Source organism: Urtica dioica, chromosome 10, assembly GCF_054948205.1.
Source record: "Urtica dioica subsp. dioica isolate 48M chromosome 10, U.dioica_male_clone48M_v1_H2, whole genome shotgun sequence".
Lineage (NCBI taxonomy): Eukaryota > Viridiplantae > Streptophyta > Magnoliopsida > Rosales > Urticaceae > Urtica > Urtica dioica.
The window spans coordinates 8,188,294-8,205,375 of NC_142765.1; the positions used below are offsets into that span (position 1 = coordinate 8,188,294).

Genomic DNA, 17,082 nt, shown 5'->3' on the forward strand with positions numbered 1-17,082 from the left:
GCTTGGTAACATTGTACTCTAGCTTGTTTATGGAGTAGTTCATCTTGGAGGAATCAAGAGATGCGGGTAGAGTTTCTAAGATCATATCTATGACACTCTTCTCATCAATCTCAGATCCTAGGATTTCCATTTTATTTAGAAAACTAATGATCAGTATCATAAAGTCTCCAACAGGAGTCCTAGCCTTCATGTGACAGTTCATAAAATGTCGGACTGCTTGTTGCCTTGTTTGACGCCCTTGCCCTCCAACATCTGAAGGAGATTGTAGAGCATTTCGGCGGCGGTCTCGATGTTACGATGTTGCTCTTTCAGCATATTGTTCATAGATGCCAAGATATAGCACCTCACAATCTCATCGGATCGAAGCCAGGACGCTAAGGCATCATTGTCCTCTTGAGTCGAATCATCATTCGTCAGAGGAGGACACGGGGTTGTGAGTACCCATTTGTGCTTGTTAATGGCAAGGATGATGTCGAGGTTAAGTTTCGAGTCTATGTAGTTTTCGTTTTCGAGTTTGATCGAGGAAAGAAAGATAGAGAGATGGTTGAGAGACATATTGCCTATATAAGTTGAAACAGGTTTATGATTAGTCTTTGGTTTAGGATTTAAGTTTTATTAAGACTTTTATAAAATCCACTGAGAAATTTCATTAATTGGGCTTAATAACCCATTAAATATCAAGATTAGACCCTAATGTTTAAAAATATCTAAATATGGACTTTTGTACCGAAAATGGACAAAAATGCCCCTGAGACTATATCAGCTCAGCCTCACTCTCACTCTCACACTCGCTCAAACTCTTTCAAATCCACTCAAATCCACTCAAATCCTCTCTACTTAAGCGGGTTTCAAAAGAATCATGGGTAAGATTACTAACTTAATCATTTTTACAAAGTTTATGAATGTATATGATAGAATGTAGCATAAAAAATCGATCAGATCTGAAAACAAAGTCCAAAATCTGGGTTTAACTTGTTTGTACGATGGTATACGATGAAATTTAAATTTGTGTACGATGAAATTTAGAAAAAAAATTGGATTCTGTACGATGCTGTACGATGGTGTACGATGGTATACGATGTTGTACGATGCCGTACGATGCCTCTTTTACAATGTACGATTCTGTACGATGGTATACGATGCTGTACGATGCAGTACGATGTCTATCAGTAAGATGATGTACGATAGTGTACGATGGTATACGATGTTGTACGATGCAGTACGATGGTGTGCGATATAGAAGCTGATTTTGCATAGTTTGACTGTTTTTTTGCAGTTTTTGTCATGATTAACGGCACTTGGGAGAAGGAAGGACACCAATGGGTTTTCACCAATGCAGAATTTCGTGCATTCGTAATTCCGAAAGAGGTAACGTACACGGAGTTAGTAGATTTCTTATACGAGAAGTTCGAGTTAGACAGATTCGCGTTCGACTTAAAACTCGAAGTCCCATACGAAGTCGGTACAATTCCAGTAGGTCCTGCCGTATTGAAGGACAATGGTGATGTTTCGCATTTTATGAAGCACAAATATCGTAATAGATTTCCACTCTGTGTAAGTTTGGTACCGAAACAGATCGAGGTCATTGCACCTATTGCGTATCGAGGACTATGTAAAGGGAAAGATGTGGAAGTTGGAATGGTGTCTCGCAATGAACCGAAGAAGAAACGGAATACTCTTGTTATCGAGGATCGACAAAAAGATCCTATAATTGAAAACAAAGACGGTGGCTGTGACGATGACTTGTTTAACGAGTACAAGGGTGCCGGAAACGGTGACGAAGTATACAGGCGTGATAGAGATTGTAATCACAACAGTGACGAATATGATGGACACAATGGTGATGAATACGAAGATGGCGAAGGTGATGAAAACGAAGGTGGCGAAGGTGATGAAAACGAAGGTTGCGATGGTGATGAAGAGAATAGTGATGGATATGACGGAGATAACAATGGTAGAGGTGAAGAATTTGAAGAATTTGCCAATCCCGAAGAATATGAAGAATTTGTGGAAACGTTTACGGTACCAACGGGTCATTGTGAACCATCGGGTCAATGTCAGCGTGAGCCTCCGATGATCGGATCACCTATCGTTTCTTATTCATGGAAAGCACCCGAGTTCAGCGCCGATGATGTTGTGAAGGAAAACCCGAGTCATTATCCAAGTCATTCTTCTACAGGTAATTTAAGTGGATTCAAATGAGATTCAAGTATAATATGAAACCACATATTGTTTAACTAACCTTTGAAAGTAACAGGTAGCTCAGAAGAAATATATATTGGGCAGCAATTTGAAAACAAGCATGAACTGAAGAAACATATCCACTTGTACGCGTTGAAACATAATTTCGAATTTAGAGTGAAATCTTCTTCGAAAAAGAGATGGTATGTTCTATGCAAAAACGAGAGATGCACATGGAGGTTGAGGGGTGTCGTGCAGTGGTCTGAGATGTGGGAGATTACGTCGTACGAGGGTAAACACTCATGTGGGCGTGTTGTTCGAACAGAGGGCCATCGAGGAGCGGCACCATGGGTCATCGGTCACGTATTTAAAGACAAGTACTCAATTAACTCTATGGCGGAGTATTCGGCGCATAACGTCAGGGAAGAAGTGAAGACAAGATGGGGTGTGAACGTATCGTATTTGAAAGCTTGGAGATCCAGGGAGAAAGCTATTGGGTACGTGCGGGGTACGCCGGAACAATCGTACCAGAAGTTACCGTCTTGGCTGTACATGTTGAAGCAAAAGAATCCTGGGACGTTAACAGACTTTGTGCGAGATGGTGATAAATTCAAGTATGCTTTCTTTTCCATTGGGGCGTGTCGTAGAGGCTTCAAAGCATGTCGGCCGGTCATAGCATTGGACGGTGCATTTCTGAAGACAAAATACGGGGGACAGTTGTTTTGCGCAATTGCAATGGATGCGAATTCACAATTATATCCACTTGCATTCGGAGTTGTAGATAGCGAGTGTCATGCTTCTTGGATTTGGTTTTTGAGAAGATTGCGAGAAGCTATCGGTGAAGACGTACCTAATTTGGCGTTCATATCCGATCGCCACGTTAGCATCATACATGGTCTCGAGGTTGTGTTTCCTGGTATCCCTCACGGAGCATGTTACCATCATTTACAACTGAATGTCCAACACAAGTTCAAGACAGACCATTGTCGCTTTGAACTTTACGATGCGGCTTACGCCTTCAGTAAAACAGCATTCGAAGCTAATTTTAGACAGTTGAGACGTAAGGATGTCGAGATGGCAAAGTATCTTGAAGAAGTTGGTGTCGATCGGTGGGCCAGAGCTTTCTTTCCTGGAAAACGGTAAGAGTCTAGAACTTCTTTTGTACTGAATTTTTTATGTCGTTGATTATATAAATCAAGTATGTTTTATATAGGTACGACCTAATGACGAGCAACAACGCAGAAAGCTTCAACAACAAAACAAGGAATGCGAGGACGTTTCCCATTACGACGTTGCTCGAGTTTATTCGATTCACACTCCAAACTTGGTTTTTTGAACGAGAAGAGATAGCGAACAAGTTGAACACAAAATTGACACCAACGTGGCAAAATGATCTCGCACAGCTAAATAATAAGGCACAGTTCGTCAATGCGTACGGACTTGGTCTATATGAATGTGATGTCAAAGACGTAAGAGGTGATTTCGATGTAGACCTTATGGCGAAGACGTGCACTTGCGGACTACCACAACAATTGAATATCCCGTGCGAGCATTCTATCGCAGCAGCCCAACATCGAAGCGTGGACGTGTACTCGTTATGCAGTGACTTTTATTTGAAGGAGACGTGGATTGAGATGTACAAGGAAGCCATATATCCGGTTGGCAATGAAGATCAATGGGATGTCCCGGATGAGATAAAAAACATGAAAGTTTCGGAACCCGTTGAAAAGAAGCAAGCCGGTCGACCGAAGAAAAGTAAACAAGGAAGAAGAAGAATTAATCGATACCCATCTCAAGGCGAAAAGATTGTCGTGCAGCGAAAATGCGGGAAATGTGGTGGTAGGGGACATAACAGAAAAACATGCACTTGGAGGGATTAAAACTTTAGACTTTGTGTGTTATTTTTATTTTTAAGTTTAAAACTTTAACGTTTATTTGAGTCACCTTTTTATCTTGTTTAATGGAGTGTCATCCGTCTCATGGACCTTTTTATACGGGACAATCAATAGACCACTATCCTTTTAAAAATTAGCAAAGTTTCATTTTATTAAAAAAATAGCTCACCAGTTCGAAGTAACTGAATTTAACTATTTTAGTTAATTTAATTTAATTCAGCTTAGTGAGCTATTTTTCTTTTTTAATAAAAGGAAACTTTTGCTAGAATCTAAAAAAAAAACTAGAATATTGATTATTTGTAACAAACTATCCTAATCTAGAATGAACAAGTTAGTTACACACTATCCTAATCCTACATGAAGCTATGATGGAAAAGCAAGCTTGTCAGTGGCGTCAAGATGCAACTTTAGTTCTTTATAAATGTCTCGAGTTCTAAACCCTTTGTGAATGTGTGAATTTTTGATGTTTTTTTTTTGTGAATCTCTTTAATTGAATTACATGTTTATAAGGTACAATAAAAAACACAATAGTCAACAAACCATCTCGATAATATGTTTATAAGGTACTATTACATAGAAAACCAAAAAGATAAAAAATAAACATCCGAAAATACAAAATCACGGGATAAGGTGGTTGTAGAATAAGTCCACGCACCATTTCTTCCTGAACATTCTCATATTCTCACTTTGAAGAGTGTCAAATGATTCGTTCAGTACTACGTGCTCGACATACTTCAATGCGAACATCCCGCAATCACCGCTACAACACAAGAATAAGTTGTCACAAATAGTTGAAACATAACTTGAAAAAACATGATTGTTTAGAGAAAGTTGTCAAAAAAAAGTTCAAATAACTAGTAAAATAACTTGTCAATTAAAACTTGTAAAAAAAAAAAAAACTTCTAAAATAACTTGTCAATAAAAACATGTTTGTTTAGAGAAAGTTGTCAAAAAAAAGTTCAAATAACTAGTAAAATAACTTGTCAATTAAAACTTGTAAAAAAAAAAAAAAAAACTTCTAAAATAACTTGTCAATAAAAACATGATTGTTTAGAGAAAGTTGTCAAAAAAAAGTTCAAATAACTAGTAAAATAACTTGTCAATTAAAACTTGTAAAAAAAAAAAAAAAACTTCTAAAATAACTTGTCAATAAAAACATGTTTGTTTAGAGAAAGTTGTCAAAAAAAAGTTCAAATAACTAGTAAAATAACTTGTCAATTAAAACTTGTAAAAAAAAAAAAAAAAATTCTAAAATAACTTGTCAATAAAAACATGATTGTTTAGAGAAAGTTGTCAAAAAAAAGTTCAAATAACTAGTAAAATAACTTGTCAATTAAAACTTGTAAAAAAAAAAAAAAAACTTCTAAAATAACTTGTCAATAAAAACATGTTTGTTTAGAGAAAGTTGTCAAAAAAAAAGTTAAAATAACTAGTAAAATAACTTGTCAATTAAAACTTGTAAAAAAAAAAAATTCTAAAATAACTTGTCAATAAAAACATGATTGTTTAGAGAAAGTTGTCAAAAAAAGTTCAAATAACTAGTAAAATAACTTGTCAATAAAAAGATAATTGTTTACCTGTAAGCACATTGTGGGACCTTGTCATCGACGATCCACGTCGGCACAGTGAACTTAATTTCACCATGTTCACTTTCCCGGTAAGAGTGGGGATGGTTCTTGAAGAAACCACCTATGGCCACAACCCTAGCAAATGCTCGACTCCAAGTCTGAATAATAAACATTTTAACAATGTTAAGTAACCCTTATAATTTAATTAATTGTTGCTCTAAGGTAATAATTGTGAATAACATAACATTTTACGTACCTCCATTAGCTCAGTGAAGTCCTTTTGATGTCTCGACGACTGCATGAGATCCTTTTGTTGTCGCACGAAAATGAACAACTATTTAAAACCTCGGGCGGTTCGATCCAAGGCCGGACCAAGTGATCGCACCCGGGCCAAGGTTTTAAATAGTTGTTCATTTTCGTGCGACAACATTTTGGCGCTAGAAGGAGGGGACTTCCCGACCTATTCAGCCCGAAATCCCTTCTATTCATCTTCTTCTTTTCTTCTACAAACTCAACCTTCTCGAACTTGAGAAACGATGAGTAGCCAACCACCCGTACGTTCTGAGGGCGCAAACAACCCCGAAAACGTCGTTAAGGCCAAGAAATACTTCTTGCGCTCCCGAGCGCATGGTGACGAAGAGTCGCTCCACGAAGAGAGCTCGACCCGCTCACCATCTCCATCTCCTGATAGAAGGGACAACCGCATCACGGAGTTGGAGGAGAGTATCCGCCGACTGAAGGCGAGGAACGCAAGGTATCACCGCCAACTGGCTGCGAAGCAACCTATGCGTGACACGACGATCCCCAACGGGGATCCTGAGAACCTCAACGAGGAAAGCCGCGACCCTGATTATGAGGATACTGGTGACTCGGAGGATGTCGAGACTTCTCTCACGAAGGACGGGGGACTCCCCGCCGTGATTGAAGCCGGTCCGTCGAATCCCTTACCCCGAACAGGCAATGCGCCGGTAGCTTCTCAAGAGGGGAATTCCCGACGTTCAGCCCTCGACCGACTAGGTCCGAGGGAGAATGTTGCGGAAAGTCAGGGCGCGCGGAGAGCGCAACGCCGCAAGCAGAGCCGGCGCCTCCATACGGCCAGCCCCGATCTTAGGGACCACCTCACTGCTCAACGCATCGGGCGTGGCAATGATCTGAGAGAGCGACTAAGCTCTAGACCCAACATCCCGCTGGCAGCCCCAACTAACGGGAACCGCCGCGCAGGACAGGGGTCTAACGAGAGGCTGCAGGTGACTCCTCCCGATCAAGGGGTTACTCCAACGACCGGTCTCGATGTGGTCACTATGATCCACAACCTTCGAAATGAGGTACGAGATCTCCGAGAATACGGAGTAGGTGGAAGTGCCTACGGAGTCGTTGAGGAGAACTTATCGCCTTTCACTACTCAGATATTGGCTGAGGTTTGTACGGGGAATTTCAAGCTCCCGAACCTCGCTCCCTATGATGGGAAAGCAGATCCTGCTTACCACATCCAGCACTATGAAACCTAGATGACGATGCAGGGTGTTTCTCCTGGTGCCATGTGCCAAGCCTTTAGTTTGACCCTCGCCGGACCCGGCTTTGAGTGGTTCAAAAACTTAAGACCAGGAAGCATCCACTCGTTCAAAGACCTGAAGGACATGTTCCTGGCACGGTTCGCTACGTCTATGGTCCAAAAGAAGACCAAGATGTACCTGTGGTCAATCAGGCAAGAGAGTGGCGAGTCTCTTAGACGATACCTCGCCCGATTCACAGAAGAGTCAAACAAGGTCGACCGCTTTGACGACAGTGACGCAATTGCCGCTATCATAGAAGGCTTGCGCACGAGTGACTTCCTCAAGTCTGTCGTCGGCCGTGTCCCTTCCACCATGGCCGAGTTAATGACTCGAGCTAAGACCTTCATGGGAGTCAAAGATTACCTCGACGGACGCAAGAGTACTAATCAAAGCTCTCGCCGTCGAGAAGAACCTATCCGCGAGCAGAACGAACCTCGTAAGAGGCGAAACAAGGGGAACCAGGTTTCTAGCAACCAACCCCCTGTACCTCAGAAACCGCGACTTGCGGAAAACTTCAAAGGGTACTCGTCGTTCACGCCGCTGAACACGGCGCCGGAAAGGATCTTGGCTCTGGCACGTGACAAGTTCACGCCCCCGGCTCCAATGAAGAAGGATCCCACAACTCGCGATCGGTCCAGGTATTGTGAATTCCATCGGGAATATGGTCATTTGACCTCGGAATGCTACAACCTCAAAAGGCAAATCGAGGCTCTGATCCAACGGGGCGAGCTGAAGGAGTTCGTGTTGCGCATGATTGGCGCTGCGGGCCCCACCGCGAACAGACAGCAGTCTGGTCAAGGAGGAGGAGCAGCCGCCTCTGCCAACCAAACCCCGGCTACTGCCAACGCCAACCCACAACTGCACGTGGTAACCACCATACTGGGAGGTCCACAAGATGGGGATTCAGCCCGTCAACGGAAGAAATTCCTTAGGGCCGTGTCTCAGGAAGACGCTGCTATGCACGTCAACTTCACATATGAAGAACCTCCGTCCGTGCCTCACGAGACGATGTATTTCACCAATGAAGAGGCCAAGCGAGTTGTGCATCCGCACAATGACGCGATCGTGCTCAAAGCCCAAGTGGCCAATAACTTGGTGAAAAGGGTTCTCATCGATAACGGCAGCGCTGCCGACATAATTTTCAAGTCCACCCTAGAGCGCATGAAGCTCGGGGGGCTGCGCCCGACTCCGACCCAAACGCCATTGTTTGGGTTCACTGGGGAAAAGGTTATGACCGAGGGCATCATCGACCTGCCGGTCACCTTTGGGACCCCTGGAGGAATCGAAGTCGTTCACATGGTCCCATTCCTAGTGGTCGATCAAGAGTCGCCCTACAACTTAATCATCGGGCGACCCACGTTGAACCGGCTAAGGGCGATCACTTCCACGTATCACCTACTGGTGAAGTTCCCTACCGAAGGGGGAATTGGCATCATGGCTGGAGACCAATCCCAAGCCCGAATATGCTACGTGCAAGGAGTTGATGGCAAGTCCGCGGGAAAAGCGGTCAACACAATCTTCCAACTGGAAGACGATTACCCATGCAACCTAAGGGATGCAAGGAAGTTCGGAGAACTTGACCCCCGGGATGAAATCGAAAGACTTAAGGTGGAAACCTCCGATGATCTTGTGCCAATCGTCCTGGACGAGTCGAAGCCTGATCAAGTTGTAAAAATCGGCACCCGACTTCCACTCGCCATCAAAACTCAGCTTACCGCCTTCCTTAGGGAGTTCAAGGATGTTTTTGCATGGACTCATGCGGACATGCCCGGAATCGATCCCGAGGTAATAGTGCACCGACTGAACGATGACCCAAAGGTCACCGAAAAAGTGCAGGCTAGACGAACGTTCAACCCAGAACGATACCTGGCCATAAATGAAGAGGTCGAGAAACTCCTCACCGCAAACTTCATTCGAGAGGCTAAGTACCCCAAGTGGGTCGCCAACGTGGTAATGGTAAAAAAGCCCAACGGGAAGTGGCGAATTTGTATAGACTACAAAGATCTTAACAAAGCCTGCCCTAAGGATTGCTTTCCACTCCCGCGCATCGAACAACTGGTGGACGCCACGGCCGGCCATGAACTCCTAAGCTTCATGGACGCCTATTCAGGCTACAACCAAATTCGAATGCACGAGCCCGATCAAATTAAGACAACCTTTGTCACTGATCGAGGTCTCTACTGTTACAAGGTCATGCCTTTCGGCCTTAAGAACGCGGGAGCAACCTACCAACGCTTGGTAAATCGGATCTTCGCCGATCAAATCGGCAAGACGATGGAAGTGTACGTGGATGACATGCTCGTTAAAAGCCTACTGGCAACTAATCACGTACGCGACCTTAGGGAGATGTTCACAATCCTCCGCCGATATAAAATGAAGCTCAACCCCAACAAATGCGTATTCGGGGTTGAATCCGGAAAGTTCCTCGGTTATATCGTCAGCCGACGAGGCATAGAAGCGAACCCGGAAAAAATCAAGGCACTCCTTGAAATGAAGTCGCCAAGACGAGTCAAAGAAGTGCAAAGCCTGACCGGTCGGATTGCCGCTCTGACACGCTTCATGTCTAAAGCCACCGACAAGTGTCAATCGTTCTTCAAAGCCCTGAAGAAGACGGACGGCTTTGAGTGGACGGACGAATGCGAAAGTGCCTTCCAAGAAATGAAGGCTTACTTTGGGTCCCCACCATTCCTCTCTAAACCAAAAGAGGGCGAGACGCTGTACGTGTATCTCGCCGTCTCTGAAAGAGCTGTAAGTGTCGTCCTTGTCCGTGAAGAAAACAAGGTCCAATGGCCAATCTACTACGTAAGCAAAGCCTTACTCGACGCGGAAACACGCTATACCGAGATTGAGAAACTTTCTCTGGCTCTCGTAACGGCAGCTAAGAAGCTACGACCGTACTTCCAAGCTCACCCAATTGCGGTGCGAACTGAGCATCCAATCGGTAAAGCTCTTCAAAAGGGAACGTCGACTCGCATGGCGATCTGGTCCCAAGAATTGAGCGAGTACGGGATTGAGTTCCACCCAAGAACGACTATAAAGGGGCAGGCCTTAGCCGACTTCGTGGCAGAATTCTCCTACGCTCCCGATATGGGAAGAGCGGAAACTGACTTAAACGATAACGAGCTAACTCGGAAAAGGAAGATAGACCCAACGGGTCCCATCTGGGAGTTATACGTAGACGGAGCATCTAATGCTCGGGGGGCTGGCGCCGGAATAATCCTGATTAACCCCGATGGGGAAAAGCTGCGATATGCCCTCCACTACGGCTTCCAAGCCTCCAACAATGAAGCTGAATACGAAGCGCTCATTGTAGGGATAGAGCTAGCACAGAAGCTCGGCTCCCATAACCTGCGAATACACTGCGACTCGCAGTTGATCGTAAACCAGGTTAAGGGAGATTACATCGCCAAGGAGCCCAACATGGTCGCATACCTGGCTAAGACGAACTCCAAACTCGAGGCCTTCTCTTGGTTCGAGATTCACCAAATCCCGAGAGAACAAAATTCGGAGGCTGATGCGCTTGCTCGCCTCGGATCTGGCATCGACGAAGACGGATTGGGGACTGTGCCCATTGAATCTCTCCCACGACCGTCCGTCTCCCGAGACGAAGTCGGGACCATAGAAGTGGCATCTCAGCCCACGTGGATGGACTCAATTATCGAGTTTTTGCGAAGAGGGGAACTCCCCGAAGACCGCAAGGAAGCCGATAAACTGAGGGCCTTAGCATCCAAATACACGCTCCGAGAGGGCACGCTCTATAAGCGCGGTTACTCGACACCGCTGCTCCGATGCCTCGATAGCGTTGAGTCGACCAAGGTCCTCCGCGAAATCCATGAGGGCATCTGCGGAAACCACGCCGCTGGAACTTCCCTTGCGCTCAAAGCGCTTAAGCAAGGCAATTTCTGGCCTTCCATGAAGCGAGATGCTTGCGAATGGGCAAGGCGTTGCGATAAATGCCAGCGCTTCGCGGAAATTCCGCGACAGCCCCCGACCCCGTTAAGCAGCATCGTTGTCCCACGTCCCTTTGCTAAGTGGGGCGTGGACATCATTGGCAAGCTCCCTAGAGCGCCGAGGCAATACGAGTACGCCATTATCGCCATCGACTACTTCACTAAGTGGGTAGAGGGCGAGCCGCTTGCCAGAATAACTGAAGCAAACACGACAAACTTCATCTGGAAGAACATCATATGCAGGCACGGTATCCCCGCCTCGATTGTGACCGACAACGGGGCACAATTTGACAACGCGCGAGTAAGAGATATCTGCGATCAACTGAAGATCAGCAAGACCTTCTCCTCGCCGCGACATCCTCAGGCCAACAGCCAAGTCGAGGCAGTCAACAAGACTATCAAGAGCAACCTGAAAAAGAAGCTCGAAGACAAGAAAGGCGCCTGGGCCGATGAATTACCATTCGTCCTATGGGCGTATAGGACAACCGCGCGAAACGCCACCGGCGAGACGCCATTCTCCCTTGCATATGGGGTCGAGGCCGTGGTTCCAATTGAAACCGAGATACCCACATTCCGAGTCGACACGTTCGACGAAGCGAACAACAACGAGGCCATGCGCCTTGAGTTGGACCTGATCGACGAAAAGAGGGCGGAAGCATTCGGACGCCTCGCCGCACAGAAGCGCAAGGTCGAAAGATACTACAACTCCAAAATCAAAAGGCGAACCTTTGCCGTCGGAAGCCTTGTCCTCAGACGAGTGTTCCAAAACACACAAGTCCAAGGCCCCGGCGTCCTAGGCCCAAACTGGGAAGGCCCTTACAGAATCCGCAAAGTCATTCACGACGGGACATATTACATCGAGCACACGGACGGGACTCCGATTCGCCACCCGTGGAACGCGGAGCACTTGAGGCAGTACTATCAGTAGCTAGCGTCCCCCTCTTTTTTATCGCTTTTATTTCCATTTTCAATAAGGCCTACGAGCCAATGTTTTAGGATTTAAATTTTCTCGCAAGTTTTTTTTTTCGCAAAAGTAATAAAACTCAAGTTTTCCATTTTAATTTCGTTTTATGCAAGTTTTCTGGTTATCAACAATTAACTTATAACCCAAAAAACTTGGGGGAGCTAGCTATGGTAAGGAAACTCTCAAAAGAACACGCTCCACCAAAAAAACCGTAAGACGCCTACATGGCGCAACCTAAGACGCCTACATGGCGCACGTAAGTCGCGTAAAGGCGCAACCCGTAAGACGCCTACATGGCGCAACCTAAGACGCCTACATGGCGCACGTAAGTCGCGTAAAGGCGCAGCCCGTAAGACGCCTACATGGCGCAACCTAAGACGCCTACATGGCGCACGTAAGTCGCGTAAAGGCGCAGCCCGTAAGACGCCTACATGGCGCAACCTAAGACGCCTACATGGCGCACGTAAGTCGCGTAAAGGCGCAGCCCGTAAGACGCCTACATGGCGCAACCTAAGACGCCTACATGGCGCACGTAAGTCGCGTAAAGGCGCAGCCCGTAAGACGCCTACATGGCGCAACCTAAGACGCCTACATGGCGCACGTAAGTCGCGTAAAGGCGCAGCCCGTAAGACGCCTACATGGCGCAACCTAAGACGCCTACATGGCGCACGTAAGTCGCGTAAAGGCGCAGCCCGTAAGACGCCTACATGGCGCAACCAAAGACGCCTACATGGCGCACGTAAGTCGCGTAAAGGCGCAGCCCGTAAGACGCCTACATGGCGCAACCTAAGACGCCTACATGGCGCACGTAAGTCGCGTAAAGGCGCAGCCCGTAAAACGCCTACATGGCGCAACCTAAGACGCCTACATGGCGCACGTAAGTCGCGTAAAGGCGCAGCCCGTAAGACGCCTACATGGCGCAACCTAAGACGCCTACATGGCGCACGTAAGTCGCTTACATGGCGCAACCCAAGACTCCCACGTGGCACAATCCGGCGCACGTAACACACCTACGTAGCATGGCTGACTCGCAGTTGAAAATACTTAAGAACGCAAACCATCCAAGTGACTGGCGTGTTTGAAAAAGTATCCTGATGAGATAAAAGGATGGACAAAATCATTGACACAAACAAGTGACCATCCATGCATGCCATAGAAGATAAATGTGCGAAAACATTTATAAAAATAAATGAATAACTCCTCATAAAAGAAAGGGGCAATTGCCTCAAAACCGAGAAAGTATGCGCTAAGACAAGTGAGCTAAAGGGAAATATCCTAGTAAGCAAGCGCTAAGACAAGTGCGCTGAACGGAAAAACCTAAAAAGCACGCGCTAAAACATTTGCGCAAGAAAAATAAAGAAAGAAAACGGTCACTCGGCGGGATCGTCGCCCACAGGGTCGGCCCCGTCAAGTGGTGGGAAAAGCGAGTCGAAGAAGTCGAAGGTGACCCCCCGAGAAACATTCTCGGCAGCTGTGGCGTCCCGACACTCCACTGCCGCTGCGTGCCTTGCCTCCTCGACTCCGACATCAAAGTCGTCCTGAAGGTCGGACGCAAGCTGCTCCGCCGCGGCTTTCTCCTCGGTGACCCGAACCACCTCCTCCGCCAAGGAGTCGCGCTTACGCTCCGCACGAACACGGGCAGCCTCACTCGATGTAAGCTGGCCCTGAAGAATGCCAACTTCTTCCGTGCGCGATTCCAACTGACGTCGAAGGTCCCGCGCTTCGCTCCGGAAGACCTCCGTCGATCGAGTCGCCACTTCAAGGGCTTGACGTTCCGTCGTTAACTCCTCAGCCATCTTCGCCACCGCTGCCTGAGCACGGTCGCACTTGCCGCGGGTAACTCCCAATTCCACGCGAGCCTCCTGAAGCTGCTCGCGGAGACTCGCAAACTCCGCCTTTGAGTGAGAACCTCGCTCGGCGTGGGCCAGCTGAGACTTCGCTTGAGCAAGCTCCTCCTGGGCGCGACTCATCCGCCTGATGAGGTCGTGAAGGATCTTCTCGCCCCGGGTCGCTCGAGCAAGCACCTGAGAAGGCAAAAAGACAGTTTAGCAAAAGACAGATTCATCGCAAACGAGGCAAGGGAAACTCACTCTCTGTGCATCGGAAACGCCGTGACGAAAGAACTCCACGTCACTGCTGGCCACAACGCTCTTCCACATCTTCATCGAAGATTGAGCAAGGCCCAGGGAACATTCCCCCATAACCTCCGCGGCCTCCACGTCGACCATCGAATTCACGCGCTTAGAGTCCGAAGACGTGTCTGGCAAAGCCGAGGAGGAAGGTCGCTTCAAAGAAGCGCAAGGACCGCTCTCCGCCCGATGATCGGTATCGAGTTTCTCCCGACCATCCCGCGCAGCAATCCGACGACGAACCGCCGCCAACGACTTCGGGTCCCGGGAAGCCTTCGCTAGACGAGCCCGAGCCCTCGCCCTAGCCGAAGAGACTGCAAAAGCGACAAAGTCAAAACCCTAAGCTAAAAACAAAAGCAAGAAGTACGAAACGTCAACATACCTTGAGGATCGCCGCTCGAGAGAGATGACGCGGTACTTGGGGTACCCTCGGTCCGCTGAGGAAACGGCGGGAACCACCCAGTGGAAGCCATCAGCTCAGGAGAACGAAATCGTTCAACGGCTTTCCGAGCCTCCGACATTCCCCGGATCTCCTTCATAAAGTCGAGGTCGTCGGCCCCCTCGTTAGCCGGAAACTCGGACAAGGGGCCGAACCGGAGCGGCGCGTCACCAAAAGCCTCCGCCGAGACCCACACCCATGGTCGTCGATTGTACTTCTCTGAATCGGTGATCAACTTAGTATTCCGGCGATCGCGGGCCACAAAGAAACTGGGTTGCCCGGGCGCAGGGAAGACCGCGATGAGATTGCGAAAATCACTCACGGTCATCACCCGCTCGGTCTGGCAATGCCACTCCATATGGCACATCGCCACTATGCGGTAGAATGCCGGGCTCATCTGACATGCGTGCACCCCCAGACGGGCGAGAAGCTGCTGAACGATGGGTTGAAACGGCAGCCGCAACCCGCAGTTAAGACTCGCAACTGAAACTGCGGCGAAACCACGACGAGGCCGGAAAGGACGGTCGCCCTTTAAAGGACGGAGAAGCGCCACGGATGACAGAATGGCAAAAGCCTCCCGGAGACCGACGAATGTCCGGTAGGTAAGCGTGCTCGAAGCATCGACCCCCGAACAATCGAAGTCCTCGGGAGCAGCAAGGCCCTCCTCGGGATACCACTCCGTCCTAGCAAGCGACCTCGCCGATACCAACGCCTCCGCGTCAGGGGTCTCGGGCTGAGAATCCCCTGGCTCCACGGAAGGGTCCCTGCCCTCCGACACGACCGCGGCAGCTGCCGACGGTACCTCGGGACACTCCGATGCGAGGCCTTCGGCCCCCGGACATGTCTCTGACTCACCTCCGGGATCTTCAGACTCGGGACCAAAGTCGTCCACGCAGTCTATCTCGTCGAGAACCGACTCTAGCGGAGTCACCGCATCCGCGTCCGTAACATCTCCCGGCACGCCTTGAAAGCCCAAGTCGGACTGCGGCACGTCGAGGCGAACTTTGTCACGGACCCCCCCGCCAACTAAGTTGATCACGAGGCGAGGGGCAGGCTCCCCCGACGCGGGACGATCAAACTCCCCGCCTGTACCGCACCCAGTTGGCGCGCACTCTTCGAGAGGATGAGCAGCGGGCACGGTCGCACCCAGCTCGCCTTCCTCCAACCACTGCTCTACTCCGCTTGGATTTTCTTCCACGTGCAGAGGAACTTCCCTTAATCCCGCGAAGAGATCGTCCTCTGCGTGTTCAGAACCCTGAAACAAGAGAGAGAAATCAATCTCGGGACTCTCAGCTGAGAAAAGGGGAGGGACACCCATAATGCAAGCGTAAAAGAAGAAAGCAAGCGTAAGAAAAGAGAAAAAATAAAGTGAGGAATGAAGGGAAGGGGGGAGGTCTATTTATAGACTTCTAGGGGGGTAGGAGTCGAAATCCTACTCCCACAAGGAGCAAAATCGGAGTAGAAACTCCAAAAAGTCGGAGTTCTCCCGCGCGAAGCGAACCAGCCCCGCGCACAGGGCGCGCCGCGCGCCAAGCCCGCGCGCCGCGCGGGACATGCAGCACCGACCGCGCGCCGCGCCGTCCAGGCGCGCGCCGCGCGGCCACCCCCTAAAAAAAAAAAAAAAAAAAAGAAGAAAGAAAAAAGAGAAGAGGAAAAAACATTCCTCGGGGCCACAAGGCACGGGAAACATTTTCCTCAAACACCCAACTAGAAGAACAAAAAGTTCATCGCTGGGACGCCTCCCGAACGACGAACTTGGGGGGCTAATGTTGTCGGTCGTTTTCGGAAAACCCGAGACGCCAAGAAGGCACGTCGCTCAAAGGGCCGATGGTCAGGCCGGAGGTCCTGAAGAGCGGCAAATCTTCAAGCCCTCGCCCAAACTCCTGACTCCTCGAGTCGAGCTTCGCTCCTCGAGTCGAGCCTTGAGTCAATCTCCTCGAGTCGAGCTTCGCTCCTTGAGTCGAGCCTTGAATGGTTCCTCGAGTCGAGCCTTTAATTGTTCCTCGAGTCGAGCCTCGAGTCATTTTCGAGTCGAGCCTCGAGTCATCCTCGAGTCACTCCTCGAATCAAGTCGCTAGTCGCTCTCGCCGGGCCGAGCCTTGCTCCTCGGATCAAGTCACTCTCATCGAGTAGAAAGCTTCATATTTCACGTGAGAAGAATGGCATTCGAAGGCCCGCAAGAGCCCGGCAAGACGAGCCGCCCACTACGCACACAACGCGCTGCGCCGGCCAGCCGGGCAGCAAGCAGCGCGCCGCGCCGGCCAGGCAGCGCGCCGCGCCAGTCAAGGCACCCTGCGCCGCACGTCCTGCGCCGCGCGTCCCGCGCCGCGCCCGGTGACCCGCGCGCCGCGCGCCGCGCGCCGCGCGTTGTGCGCCGCCCTTTGTGCGCCGCGCGCGCCGTGC

General features: G+C 48.8%; 1 protein-coding gene across 1 annotated transcript; it reads left to right on the forward strand.

Annotated features, from left to right (window-relative positions):
- Positions 1 to 762: 762 nt before the first annotated feature.
- Positions 763 to 2,132, forward strand: LOC149383375 (uncharacterized). The gene is made up of 3 exons (XM_089627762.1): positions 763 to 863; positions 1,277 to 2,091; positions 2,124 to 2,132. The coding sequence occupies exons 1-3, from the start codon at positions 860 to 862 to the stop codon at positions 2,130 to 2,132; spliced, it is 828 nt and encodes a 275-aa protein (XP_089483888.1). The 5' UTR covers positions 763 to 859.
- Positions 2,133 to 17,082: the final 14,950 nt, after the last annotated feature.